Here is a 15,359-nt window from a genome sequence, read left to right as displayed (position 1 = left end):
AATCCCATGGACAGAGGAACTTGGTGGGCTACAGTACATAGGGTCACAAGGAGTTGGACATGAAGCAAGTTAGCATGCATGTACATAAAGCCACTGGGGAATTTGAGGTTTATGTGTCAACAGCGGCTACTGTTACTATGTAAAGTAGCATAATAATGGAAACTAACCTTTATTGAGTACCTATGATAGAAAACATGTGTTGAATCTTTTATACAGTTTACTTTACGTAAATCTTAAAACAACCTCCACAGAGAAGACCTGCAAACACTTTTATATGTTAGAAAATGAAGACATGGAAAGGCGAAGGAACTTGCCCAAGGTTTCCCAGTTATTAAGTGGTAGAACTAAGGCTTGAACCTGGGTCTCTCTAGTTACAAAGCTCCATGAACATTTCATTTTGCTTCACTGCAGGAGGAAGACAGGTGATCCAACTCGGTGCTTGGATTAAAAATATAATCCCTATGCATTTTACACAGGTAACTTTTTTTGAATCCTCAAAGGACAGCAAAAATTATACATCTGTTCCTCCTACTCTTTACATGGTAGACACAAAGTTCCAATTTACAAGGGGTGGGTGTGAGATGATTATTTCACTATTTCAAATTTGTTAGTATCTTCCAGATCAAGACAATGTTACACAAAAAAGCCAAAGAGAAAGAGCCACTCCACCTTTGTAACCTGCTGATAATCTTATGGTGTTTAATTTGAGTAGAGTTCAGCAACTCACGGAGGGCATGAAAGAACTGTGGCTCCACAACACTGACAGTTAACAAAGGAGAGAATAGAAAGACTGACTTGTTTGCACAACAGTGTGAATTTAAAGAACTATATGGGGTGTGCATTCTACACAAAATCCAAGTAGGAAGAAAAATGAAGCACTGTACCCTGCACACAGCAATAAAAATGAGGGGATTCATTACAGTAAGAAAATTCACAGCTGGCAATACCAGTGAGGCAATAAGATATCTAGTCTATCTTCATGCTTACCTTTTAGAGTCACAGTGTTGGAAAAAACAAAATGTTTTCTTGTTATATTAACAAAGTCACTCCAGTCAATCTCTTTAACTCAGCTACATGAAAAATTTGGATGATACTGTAGAAGTCCTACGCATTTCACTGGTGAGAAAAATTGGTAAATCCTTTAAATTTGTATAGCCCAGTTATGACAGAGTTTTGTTTGTTTAAATAACACTTTCTAATCACCAACAGGTTTGCACAGAGCACTGAACATTATACCTAATTCACAGATGTACTAATGAGGAAGAGGAAAATGCTAAATCAAATAAAATTTAATAGCCATTCTGGTTCCTGAAAATTGATGGCATTTAGGGTGGTGTTCAGGGGATCAGTCTACTTAATTTAAACAAGCAATCCCATTTTGGATAAGTTAATGTATTGATCGATACAATGATGTAATGGATGTAAAAAGATGTACAAAAAGTTGTTTAAAAATTTCAAAGCAGATTATACATTATTCCTGATATTAGTAGTATTATTTTTAGCACATAATGCAAGGGTGAAAGCATTAAAAACCTCTACAATGTGTTGTGTAAAATAATTACACATTTAACTATGAAAATGGACAGATGAATTAGAGAGGTTATTCTGAAATAATGAAAAAATTTGAGGGAAATGTTTTTAAAATAAATGTTATCACTTTCAAGTATACTTAATAACTAAGATGAATGTTAGATATGCCATATGACACACTCTAGTATTCTCATAAGCCACGTACTCATCACAATGACTTACCTACTTTGCTCATGGCTTACCCACTTCCGTAGCTCACCTTGTCTTTATTCTATATGGCTCATCTATTCTGAGACTTTGCCTGACACTATGAAATAGACTTATTTCCTTCCTCCACCCTGCTTTGAAAACACTAATTATGTTTATTATGGGGATTTATAACTATGTATTTTCCAGACAGATATTTTGCCAACATATGCCAGCTTATAAAGGAACTTTATATTCTAAATGCCAAGGACTGGGTCAGGATCTAAATTCCTTCTTGAATTATATAAAATCTATTTTTCCTTTAAGGTGGGTTGATTACCTTCCCTACCTGACTCCCAAATGCATATTTTACTAATACTATTAATTTAAGGCAGCATTTTCCTTGCTATTTCAGAGATCACCTTAGCCCAGTCCAGGTCTAACGAACCCTAACTAATTTCTTAGGGCTTAATATTTTTGGAAGGAACATTTGTGAGGGTTCCACTGTGATCACTTCAAGTGCCATGTGTCACAAATAGCACTGAAAATGGAAATCAAGACAAAGACCTCAACTTAAAAGGTGTATTTTATGTAGACAAAAATAACCTTTTAATGCGGTACAGGCCATTAGATAATTGATTGTGATGTGATTACCACACGGAGGACAATGTTAGGATTAGCCAACAACAAGCTTATTTTTCCTCCAAAAGGAGTAGTCTTCAAAAAGTTTTTTTTTTTCCTTGTCTGGCTTTAGGGTGGTTTATTTCTATCTCTAAATAAATAGATATTTATTTAACTATGACTTAGAATTTATATCTCAAGATGCAAAAGGGCAACACAGTGCCACACATGAATGATGACCCACCATGACAGTCTCTTTGATAACGACTTTACTTGGAAAAACATATTCTTCAATAAAAAAATTATTTTTTAATGTTGACTTTGTTCTCTTATGGCAACGTTGGAAAACACTGTAGCCCAACAGGAAATACAGACGAAAGCTTCAAATATAGAGCACACAAAAAAAGCCATTTTTAAAGCTTATGCCCATCAAGTTTTCCACTTGATATAAGTCGTATACAAAGTCTTAGTCCAATGTGAACCCATGCTGTGAAATTTCTGTAGCACCCACCTCAGAAAATTCTGTTAAATATATAAACACCGCTGAAAAGAAAACTTCTGGGCACTAGAAGTCAGACTCAAAGGGAAAATAAACCTGATTAAAAAAAAAAAATCCCAAGGAAAGTTATATAAGCACAGTGCAACAAGGTCATAAGCTTAACCGTCCTTCACTGTAGTATTTGAAAGTAAATTGGCGTTTTAGCGACCTGCTTTGGTCGTCATTCTTTTCTCAACTCACAGAGATGCAACAGAATAAGAATGGCTTCACGTGTATCTTACAAACCAACTGGAAAAGTGATAGGCTTTATGGGGTAAGAAACCTTTAAAAATGAGTATAATACTTTTTAATGGATTAAAAATGAACCCTATGAATGCCCTTGGACCACCTAAGGAGAAGGTTCTCCAAATAGGGTTTAAATGACATCCTTTTCTTACCACTATGGAGCACACCAGTATCTTAGGGAATCTCACAAAGTAAATTTAAGCACAACTTGAAAATACACTTTAAGAGCTTCACCCCAAATGACAACCTCCTCTGTTCTTTTCAGAGCAGAACTACAGCTTTCTGAGAGGTAAGACTTTAATAGGGTTGTAATTATAAAGTAAGTGATAACTACACATTAAAATGATTCTTTTACCACTGGGTAGACTTTAAAAATAACCATTGGATGTGGTCAAGTAATTCTTCTCAGCATTTAAAAAAATACCTATTCTAGCAGAGATAGCTTTAAGGTTCTAAAAGTACAACCACTTAGTCTATCACTCAAAATGATGAACAGAAAAACATTTTCTAGAGATAACTTTTTCTGTCAGAAAGTTTAATATTTCTAAAGAAGAATCTTTTCTCTAAAATATATATGGCTGGATAAAAGAGATGGTTAATATCAAGCCAACTGTATAATCCCACGTTTGGTAATAATCCCATTTTCTCTTCCTATGTTAGAGAACACCACCAAATGTTAACTTGTTATTTCTGCACTGGTTTGGACATGATAGTGCCTTTCTGAATTCCAATCTGTGTTGAACAAAATTGCTTAACATTAGAAATTTGTATTGGTGTTTAAAGACAGAACATTCTCTACTCAGATGAACTATGACGGGGCTATCTTGTCTTTCTAGCTTGGCATCCCTGAAGTGCTTGACACTCAGTAGAATTCAATGAAAGCTTGTTGAATAAAATGAAATACAACATTTGCCTTCTTTCATATAATATTGCACCACTCTCACTAACAGTACAGAATCAGAAATTTGTTTTTGTACTGACTCACAACAGTTCTAAGAGCAAGAAATAAACAGTTAACACATTTTGTGTCTATGTCCCAAGAAATCTTATAAATGACTTATCAGCAAATAAGTGTGGGAGTGAACCAACAACGTTTTTTTATGTTTCTTGAGATGTTAGCTCAGTTCCAAGCTGGCTTCTAATTTTGAAAGCAGTTTTAGGCATTATATTTTACTATCATGTATTGTTTTAACCTTTTCTGAAGATGATAATATATTCAAGGATTGATAATCCTGAATCAAATTATTACACTGTACCTAGCAAAGCAAACCGGAGAAGGCAATGGCACCCCACTCCAGTACTCTTGCCTGGAAAATCCCATGGACGGAGGAGCCTGGTAGGCTGCAGTCCATGGGGTCGCTAAGAGTCGGACATGACTGAGCGACTTCACTTTCACTTTTCACTTTCATGTGTTGGAGAAGGAAATGGCAACCCACTCCAGTGCTCTTGTCTGGAGAATCCCAGGGACAGGGATCCCCATAGCTGCCATCTATGGGGTCGCACAGAGTCAGACATGACTGAAGCGACTTAGCAGCAGCAGCAGCATAGTAAACACTCAAAATACTTCTTGAAGAAGAAGATGAGGGGGAAACAGGAGAAAAGAGAAGATGAGGAGAAAAAATGATTAATAATAATGAAGAGGAGGAGGTAGAAGAATAAGAAAATGTCAGTAGATATGGAAGAAACTCTTGAAAAAATAAAGAAAATGACTGATTTTTGGTTTGATAAAAACCTGGTCTCAATACATACTCCCAACCTGACGAAAATTTCTAAGTAGTTCCATCAGTTCAGTTCAGTTCAGTTGCTCAGTCGTGTCCAACTCTTTGCGACCCCATGAATCGCAGCATGCCAGGCCTCCCTGTCCATCACCAACTCCCAGAGTTCACCTAAACTCATGTGCATTGTGTCGGTGATGCCATCCAGCCATCTCATCCTCTATCGTCCCCTTCTCCTCCTGCCCCCAATCCCTCCCAGCATCAGGAGTCTTTTCCAATGAGTCAACTCTTCACATGAGGTGGCCAAAGTATTGGAGTTTCAGCCTCAGCATCAGTCCTTCCAATGAACACCCAGGACTGATCTCCTTTAGGATGGACTGCTTGGATCTCCTTGCAGTCCAAGGGACTCTCAAGAGTCTTCTCCAACACCACAGTTCAAAAGCATCAATTCTTTGAGGCTCGGCTTTCTTCACAGTCCAACTCTCACATCCATACATGACCACTGGAAAAACCATAGCCTTGACTAGATGAACCTTTGTTGGCAAAGCAGTATCTCTGCTTTAGTGAGTTCATTAAAATAATATTTTATCAAGAGCCATACGTTAGAGTATCATGCTCTATAATCCTCACATAACTTCATGAAAGGCTCCGGTAAATTCTGTCAATAGTTCAGCCAAGATTTTGAGACAATTAAAGATATAAAGGAAGGCACTTCATATCTTAAATGCATTTATTTGTTCAGATTCCTTAAATAAGTACCAAACATGAAACATGTTTGATTTTTTTTTAATGTAAGCTGATACCACTATTGATTGCTTTTCCTGTATGAACTCTTGAAAAAAGACACAAAGTAGAAAAATAAACGGCCATGTACATAAATTATCTAACTGTCATAAAAATGCTGTTATTTTAAGATTTGTTTTTCAAAAGAAAAAGTATTCTGTATGTTTCTCTGATTAACTCTATTTGGTCAAATGAATGAAGATTTTGATGAGGTAATCATTTAAGGCAAAAATAACCTGAACATATGTAAAACAGGCCTGTGGAGTTACATTCCTAAAATGAAGAGTATCTGCAGTTTAAAATTAGGTAGCTATAACACAGTATTTGGAGAAGGCAATGGCAACCCACTCCAGTACTCTTGCCTGGAAAATCCCATGGACGGAGGAGCTAGGTAGGCTGCAGTCCATGGGGTCGCTAAGAGTTCGGCATTACTGTGCAACTTCACTTTCACTTTTTACTTTCATGCATTGGAGAAGGAAATGGCAACCCACTCCAGTGTTCTTGCCTGGAGAATCCCAGGGACGGTGGAGCCTAGTGGGCTGCCGTCTATGGGGTCGCACAGAGTCGGACACGACTGGAGCGACTTAGCAGCAGCAGCAGCAGCAACACAGTATTGAAATATTAAAATTTACGTAAAATCCGTATTTTTTAATCAAAAAAGTACACATCAGGGTAAAAACTTTGGTAAAAGCGTACAAACTTCCAGATGAATAAGGTCTGAGGATCTACTGTGAAACACAATGACCAGAGTTGATAACACTGTATTGTATAATGGAAATTTGCTAACAGGGTAGAACTTAAATGTTTTCACCAAAGAGGGGAAAAAACAAAGATAAATGTGTGAGGTGATGAATATTTTCCTTAACTAGATGACAGGACTCCTTTTATACACATACACACACATGCACACACAATCACACGTGTGCACACACAATCATGCGTGCACACACAATCACACACACACACACACACAAATGAGAGAGAGAGAAAATCTTTATAGGAAGGAAATGGGACTGCTAAGGAAATTCTTAGATAGAAATGGAGGAATTTTCTGTATTAATCCTATAACATACAAGACTTGGGTAGACATTTCCTTTATGAACCTAACTTATAAGTACATAAAATTGGTATTATCCTTCCTCAGAAAATTCACCTTTGCACTTCCCTAATAAAACAAGATACACAAGAAGTTGTGATAAATATGCCATTTAAAAAAAAGAATGTTAAGTGGTGTTCAATATAGGGGAAAATGTACTTTGAGAAAAACAAAGTGGTATAATGTAGTCCCTTTTATGTTACTGGATAGGTTACTGGCTATCCTAATTGCCAAGTATTGCCTACACACATTTTTCTAACTAAAGTAAGATAAATAATTATTACAGCTCCTCTATAAGACAATCAACCTTCACATCTAATATCAACAATATTAACAGATACAATCATATTTATTACCTGTATTTCATGAGTGTAGTTATTAACAATACAAGCTACTTGCCTGAATTTTTGAACATGAGTGTAGTAATACATATATACACAAGGAAATGAGATTCAATGAGGTGACCTACCTAGTTTAAACAGACACAGACTAAAAACTAACACTGAAAACTGGACTTCTAACTCAACTTTAATGTGTGCAGGTATCACTGCCGACTGTGTTTAAATGCAGATTCTGGTCCAGCAGATCTGAGCAGACTCAAGATGCTACATTACCAACTAACACCCAGAGGATATGGATGCTGCCAGTCCCAAGGCCCTCTTCTGAAACGAACCCATTTCCTTGTTAGACTGACACAAAATGAAGCAAAGTGACGACATATGTTTATACTCAAAACCTACCTGAACTGAAGATTTCTAGGAAAATAAAAAAGCACTTTTGTGAGGCAATTCACAAAATCTCTCTACATTATTTTTATTTATGCCTCTTACAAACTCTAGAAAATAGGTACCATAATTTTTATTCCTCAGATAAAATATTACCATAAACTTGGTTTTAACCTCAGACTTATAATCACAAGTGTCCATTACCACCAGTCTGTTGGACTGGCATTGCGTAAAGCCCTACTAGGTACACGAGCTAATAAGTTCCCATTTGTTTGGGGGATATCCTTAAGGAAGAATCTAGAAATAAATGACAATTTCCAAGCTCCTTGCTCCTGAATGCCCTTTAATAAGGCTTATAATTTCTCCTGCATCTTCACCATCTCTCCATTCATTTAAACTAGTAAAAGGGCCAAATCTTGGATTATTATAATACACCTCTGAAATGCCTCCTTGTATCCATTCCCTTGCCACTGCTCCCTTACAATCCTTGTCCTCTCTAATTCTGATCAGGCCATTTGCCCGCTGAGAGCTCTCCAATGGCATCACACTCTATGAGGCAAATTCAGACACCTTTCCAGGCCTTGGAGCCCCAAAGAATCTGCACCCTATGCAGCTCTAACTTACCACACCCAACGCTCACTTTGCTCCAGCCATACTACTCTTCTTTCTGTTGCCTGAATATCTCAAACACCATCTCATTTCAGAGCCACTGTGCTGACATTGTCTTCTTGGAATCACTGGCTCCAGATCTGCTTGCTGGTGGCATCTTTGTGCAGTCCAAGACTCAGCTAAGAAGGCACTTCTCTGGAAGGTCTTTCATGACTAGCTAACCTAAGATAGACTTCACTAGCTATTCTTTCACACCCTGCTTTTCACTTCGCCACCATTAGAAATGATCTTGTCCATTTAGTTATTAATTTTTAAAAATGTCTGTTTCATCCTGCTCCCTGCGCCTTCCTGTTTAGCGACCTGAGAACAGGAACACTGGCAGTCTTATTTACTACTGTATCCAACCGCATACCACACAGTACTCAATAGTTAAGTTTTTGAATGGATTATGTAAAAAGGAACTTAACAGATGTGAGAACATGACATATTCTGACCACAATAGGTCACGTTGAAAATTTAGGTCTGCGGGACCCATTCATTTTTCAGTGTGGTTTACTGGTGAAGACATGGAATCAGATAGTCTGGTTGTACTATTTCCTAACTTGATTAATAAGTGTGGGCAAATAATTTAATCTCTCTGGATCTTGTTTGCTCATCTGTAAAGTGAGCAAACTCTATTTACTGCATAGAGTTGCGGTAATGATTAAAGAGCTAATAAATACACAGTACTGAGAAAAGCATGTGGCTCATATTGAGTGTTCAATAAACAAATGTATTATTTCTACATATGCCCAGTTACTAGTCCAGGGTGGGGAACCTGCAGGCCCTTGGGGAAGGATGGACCACCTTCAAAGCAGGAAGGCTGGAAGAACAGCATCCTGTTATAGGGAGATCACTGACCAAATGCGACAACAGAGCCAGGTGGCTTGAAGTGTCTACTGAGAGAAGGGGTGCAGACCTTTAGGCCTGGGTACTGGACGGCAGGAGCAAGGCTGGTAAACGGTGCAGATCAGTCTTCAAAGATATGAAGAGTATACCTGGTTCCAGAGATGCACTGCCATTTAGGGTACAGGCTGGGAAAATGTGTTAAACTATGTGTTTACATATTGAAAGAAGAGAGTGAACCGTGCATTTCTGCCCTTGTATAATTACTCTTTCAGCCTATTTCTTAATTCTACAGCTTCCATTAGTGGTGTGTCTATTGTAATTCTAGGGCACTTAATTTAATTTAAAGAAAAAATAATCATAATTTCACCATTAATGGCAGGTGACCTATAGTTTTAAATACTAATGCCCTGACCTCAAATAAAATAGGTATCTCCATAACTAAGAGTCATACTTAACTATTAATAGTAGATGAAAAAAGGAAGAGCCACTTTTTATTCAGATGCTGGGACAAGAACTTATAAGAAATGTTAAACTGGATCATGCCAATGGCTCATACAACCACCAGAGTGTTTGGTCTTTGACAGTCACTCCTGAGGAAGTTTTCTAATGAATCTGATAATTGTCCCTGTTGATGTCAGTCTGAGCTAGAGCTGTCCAAGCGTCCGCTCTTTAGTTCAGGGTCATTCATACATTCTCTCCTCTCTCTCATTTCCTCTGTCTCTTCATTTCTTCTTCTCTTTCATTTCTGTTCAAATAACTTGTAACCTCACCAATTTTCTCAAATAGAAAGAAAGCCATGAAAGAAACTTGTTTGGTACTAAACTCAATAAACATCAAGGTGTAAATGGTACTTAGATATAATCATGTACTTTTGCTCAGACCAAGTACATTCAGGACATGAGTCCTCTGTTCAGAAGCTATTATTAAAGCAATAGTAACTGCCAATTTGACAAAATAACTTTTAAAAATGTCACAAATGACTTAAGAATTTTAGGAGATGGATTTTATTATTTACTAAGAAGTTGCTAGAGGTCAAAATAATACGCTTTCTATTCTATTCCACACACACACACACACACATACACAATAAAAAAAAACTTTTAAAATGATATTTGCCAATAAAGGTTTTCAAGAGAAGTTTATAGATTTTTGTTGAAATCTTCTGCCAACAATTTTCAGAGATAACCACTTATGCTGATGATAACATAAAAATGACTTTTCCAGAGCCCCATTTGCTTTCTAAGCACTTGAACATATATGACCTCATTTCAACTTTATAATAACCTTATGGAATATAAGATATACATATAGGATATATCAAATCTGATATCAGGTTTCTATTTGGCAAGTAAAAGAACATGTACATAGAAGCTAAGAATTCTTCAAAGTCACACAGCTGATTAACAACGGGGCCAGAGAATGGGATTGTTGTCACTTTTTCCAATACAGTACATTAGACAATAATTCCTAGATGTTGTGACTAAGCAAGGCTTCCCTGATAGCTCAGTTGCTAAACAATCCTAACCTTGATTCTAAAAATTTCAAAGGGCCCAACGGAGTTGCCAATTTTGTTCATTTTCCAGGTAGAGAAAAAAAAAAAAATATATATATATATAGATATATATGACTTCTACCTACTATTTCTATCACATCATAAACCTATCCTTTATTTTATCACCCCAAATAGGAAAAACATGATCTGAGAAAATATGTAGTTCTTTAATAACATTTGTTTGTAAGAAAATCACTAATTTTTACTCCCCCCCTCCTCATTTTACTGTGGACTGATGAAAACTCTTGTGGTCTAGGACCAATTCTCAGACCAATACTTACAGATCACTAAGCTCTTCTGTACTGTTTTAAAGTCATCATAGCTCTTCCATAACTATGCCTTGTTGCATTTCATAGTCTTTTAGAAGAAGAAACCAATAAGTGCTAAAAGTTTTCCCTTTTGAAAGACACTATTCTTCAACTCATACTGTCAAATGATCAGCATAGTAAATTTACAAAACAATCAAAACAGAGCTGCTGACTGACTGGACATGACCAAGCTGAGGGTTGGCAGTGAAGCAACAAATGCAGAAGCATCATGGAAACCACCATAATTGCTTTCCCCACTTCCCACAAGACAGTAAGAAGGGCAGGAAAAACGTTTTGTGCCTCGTTTCTCATTTCTTCATCCACTTTCACATTCATCCAAGGAAATGAATTACCATGATGAATTCTGTCTAGGTGTGTGCCACATACATGTTTAACTCCACAAAGCCCACCCTTATCCCTCCCCCTGGACTTAGTTTTACAGTCTGTAAGGAGTTCCCAAGTTTATATATATATTATATAACACGTAAATGTCTACTTTTATAAAAGTTTATAGTTAATTTGGGACTTCCCTGGTGGCTCAGACAATAAGGAATCTGCCTATAATGCAGGGGACCCTCAGACAACAAAGAATCTGGGTCAGGCAGTCCTGGAGTAGGGAATTGGCTACCCATTCCAGTATTCTTGCCTAGAGAATACCATGGACAGAGGAGCCTGGTGGGCTACAGTCCATGGGAGTCACAAAGAGTCAGATACAACTAAGCAACTTTTACACACACACACACACACACACACACACACACAGAGTTAATTTACCACTGTATTCTACTAAAAAATCCAAGGGCGCTGAGGTTGGTTTGCAGGACAATCTTAAAGTGGCATTTTCCATGGTGGCTATATTGATATTTTAATGTTACAGCACTCACCAAAAGGAGTTAACTGTCAAATTTCAATCTTTTAACCTTGATCAATGCATGACCCTCCAGTATCTATGACTTCTTTGACAACATTCTTCAGCTTTGGGAGGGAGCTACATGAAAGGTGTTGTGGGAGAGAAAAGGCAGTCCAATCAGCCAAATCAAGCCCTGTGATCAGTGTCATAGCAAGAACATCCCCAACTCTACCCAGTCCCGTCTGGAAAGAGGCTCACCAATAGGATGCTCTGACAAAGAAGGTCCTTTAATGTTCAACAGGTATAGTGACACATTCTCCTTTTTAGAAACCCCTTTAATACAAATTTTGATCAAATAACTTTTTTTCTATGAAAGGTAAATGCCTATATATCATCAAATGACCACACATTACTGATAACAGTTATATTTATATAGTGTTTTATGGTGTATAACACATTTTAACTTATGCCATCATTTCTTAGGAATATTCTGAGACAGGCAATATAATTTCCCTTTCATTGAAGAAGAAACAAACTCAGAGAGGTTATGTGATTTGCTTGTGCTTAGCTGCTCAGTCGTGTATGACCCTTTGCAACCCCATGGACTGTAGTGCGCCAGGCTCCTCTGTCCGTGGGATTTTTCAAGCAAGAACACTGGTTGAGGTCGCCATTTCCTCCTCCAGGAGATCTTCCCAACCCAGGAATTGTAATCACATCCCCTGGCTCTCCTGCCTTGGCAGGCAGATTCTCTGCCACTGAGCCACCTGGGAAGCCCATGACTTGTTTAAGGTCACACAAACAAGAGCTTGAACCCAAGGCTGGCCCTTTGACTGCATGTTCAGGGCACTTCTCATTATTAGCATTCTTTGCAAAGACAGTCGAGTCACTTCTTAAAGTAAGCCCAAGGACTAAAAGAATAAACAAAAACTGGCTTTTATTCCAATCAGGGCAGAGAGCCAATCTATCAGTAACCTCAGAAAGAAGGGCTGCCCATACTATTCAAAAATCTGGGAGGGTTGATGGTTTTATTCAGTTTTCTCACCGTTACTACAATGCCAATGTCATTTGTGTTCATTCTATCTGATTTCTTAGAATTCATCATGTAAGTAAGCCAATATAACATAGCCATGAATTAGGGGCAAGGGAGAACACTTGCCATTCATAAAAGAAATCATTTGGAATCATCTTCACTATACATGCTTTTACAAAATGAATATTTTTTTGGTAACACTAAACTTTAAAAAAAATTAATGGAAATGTCAACCACCTATTTTTGTTGTTCATATACTGGGCAAGAGCTACCCAAAAATACATAAAATAGGTCCTATATAATTTATACTTTGCAAAATAGCTGAATAATAAGAGATTGCTAAGTATAAAGAGATTAATGGATATTTACTTAGTAGGTAAAAATAAACATTCATTATGTGAAACATTAATAATGTAAAAGCATGTCTATTATAAGTAAACTCATCCTAGAAGCCAAATTAGGGCTGTGTTTTCTGAAATTAATAACTAGTGTTAATTCAAACCAAAAGTTTTGACAGTATTAACTAACACTTATAGTACCATTATCATGACTTTCTTTTTCTCCATATCTGATTACAGGCTCTGCTCATGATTTGAAACAACAATGAAAACAAAACAGGGCCATTAGGAATCATTTCCTAATGACTTCCTAATCATTTCCACCAGGACAAACAAGTACAGTAAACTTGGTGTTGGTACTTCTTTGCCCCTAGTTCACATCATTTAGACTGATTAAAATGCTAATTTTTACATATGTGAATAATCGCAAAGGAGCAAACAACTGGAGACAGCACTGTGTGCTAGCAATCATTGCGGGTGGGTAAACTGACAACATGTAACCGCATATTAAGACAAATGTAGAATTTAGACAAAGTATTCCATCTCTTTTCAGATGTATACTTTTAAACCTCAGGAACTGTTTTCAGTAGATGTCATGCCTTTTAACTTGAAAAAAGATAAGCGCAAATAAGCTCCCAATTGTCTCCCCAATATGTAAACCACATCTCGGGCTGCTGTCTCTGCTACTCCTTTGAAGTTTCCCTGAAATGTCATGTGTTGTGAAGACTGCTGTGCATAAGCAAGACAATTTGCTCACTCTCAGAATTCTTACCGGTTTCCACTGCTATTTGGTATCCAGCCTCTAGTCTCCGAGATGACCTTTCCAGCCTCTCTGTGTTATCGAGCAGATGTGCCCTCTGAAAAAGAAAAAGGGAAAAAAATCAGACGACCGTCTACAATGTTCTTTTTTTTGCCTTAAAAAAAATAATGCTGTTGTATGCCCTAACATTTTGGGGGGAGGGTGGATCACAATCCATTATAGATAATTTTTAGCAAATCTTCCTTTATACAAACCACTCAATGAACCGATTTTCAATCAGTCAATTCTGTATGGACCATCCAGTTTTTGTTTTGTTTTGTTTTAGAAGGCAGACTCACGTTGTACGTGGCCACAGTGAATCTTACTCCAAAACACTGAGAAATATACGAAGACCAGAACCAACTGGATCTTTCCTGTTGCAGCAGAAGTAGCTTTATGAGTTATTTGCATGGATCGATGATCCCTATTTTGTATTTATTTTTTATAAAATGCAATCATGAAAAAGAATAACTCACTAGTTCCTTTGATTCCTAAAGAATTTTCAAACGAAAATTTTATTCTTAAAGAATGTCCTTTAATTTTTGATGTGCAGCAAGATGCCATATAGAACAACATATGCTACTAAAACAGAATACTAAACAGCAATTCTAGTTCTAAGACCACTCAGGGCAACCACTAAGAAACAAGAGACACATGTTCCCCTATGCACACAGATGTACAAAATTGTGGATTTATTTGCAGATATATGGCACTATACTGAAAGTGAATTTCCAACAGTGTTTTAGACTAAGAACTAAAATGATAATAATAATATACCTTATTCTATATTCTGTCTAATGGAGGAAATTGGAAGATTTTCCCCAAATCCTCAGCTTCTAAACTTTCTTTTCTACATTGAGGCTGATCTTTTTAGCATAACAATCATACACTAGATCATATTCAGACTGACAAATACATTTATAAGCTAATCATGGCTGTGACTGGATAGCAGTATGTGCATGCCCTTGGGAGTGTGTGTGCATGTGTGTGTGTGTCCATATGTGTATACTGATGCATGTATGTCTGGATACTTTAAAACACCAAAATACGTGTAACTATATATTTGGGTAAGTGTACGTGCATGCATGTATTTGTATGAATTAGTACTTTACCCCCTCAAATCAGTTTTGGTATCTGGTCAAAAAGAAAGAAAAAAAAATGCAACCGTAACTCCAAGTTTGTGTTGTTGACAGATGTCATTTAAAATCGAAGAAATGCTTTCTAACAATAAAAAAAAAAAGGAGGTGCCACACATATTATCTGAGTGGCTGTCGAGCGAAACGATCCACCTTGCTCTAATGAGCCCCCATGGATCTTGGAGATGCAAGCTGTATTGACATGCACACTTAAGCTAATACACCTAGACCAGTGCCTCCAAGCTCTAGCAGCCAGGGATGCTGACAGAATATCTCGCTTCCATCTTCAAAGAAAGGAAGTGATTAGTATGTTATCATTACCATTCAAAACGTGATTTCCTTATTCCCTCCCGGCATAGGTGACACATCTGAGATGCGGCCAGACGTTGGAGGCAGCTAAAGCCACATC

The 15,359-nt window shown here is 37.2% G+C and overlaps 1 protein-coding gene across 13 annotated transcripts in view; it reads right to left on the bottom strand.

Moving 5' to 3' along the window:
- The window catches only part of VTI1A (vesicle transport through interaction with t-SNAREs 1A), a 385,337-nt gene that overhangs the window by 278,933 nt on the left and 91,045 nt on the right, over nt 1-15,359 (bottom strand). For all 13 annotated transcript variants that reach the window (XM_012102936.4, XM_004020201.5, XM_060404484.1 and 10 more), the window contains one exon: nt 13,788-13,872. In XM_012102936.4, coding sequence (XP_011958326.1) covers nt 13,788-13,872 — 85 coding nt within the window. The remainder of the gene's footprint in view (nt 1-13,787; nt 13,873-15,359) is intronic.

This window comes from Ovis aries, chromosome 22 (assembly GCF_016772045.2).
Source record: "Ovis aries strain OAR_USU_Benz2616 breed Rambouillet chromosome 22, ARS-UI_Ramb_v3.0, whole genome shotgun sequence".
Classification (NCBI taxonomy): Eukaryota; Metazoa; Chordata; class Mammalia; order Artiodactyla; family Bovidae; genus Ovis; species Ovis aries.
The sequence above is the reverse complement of the archived record's forward strand: the minus strand, read 5'-3'. Positions and strand labels throughout refer to the sequence as shown.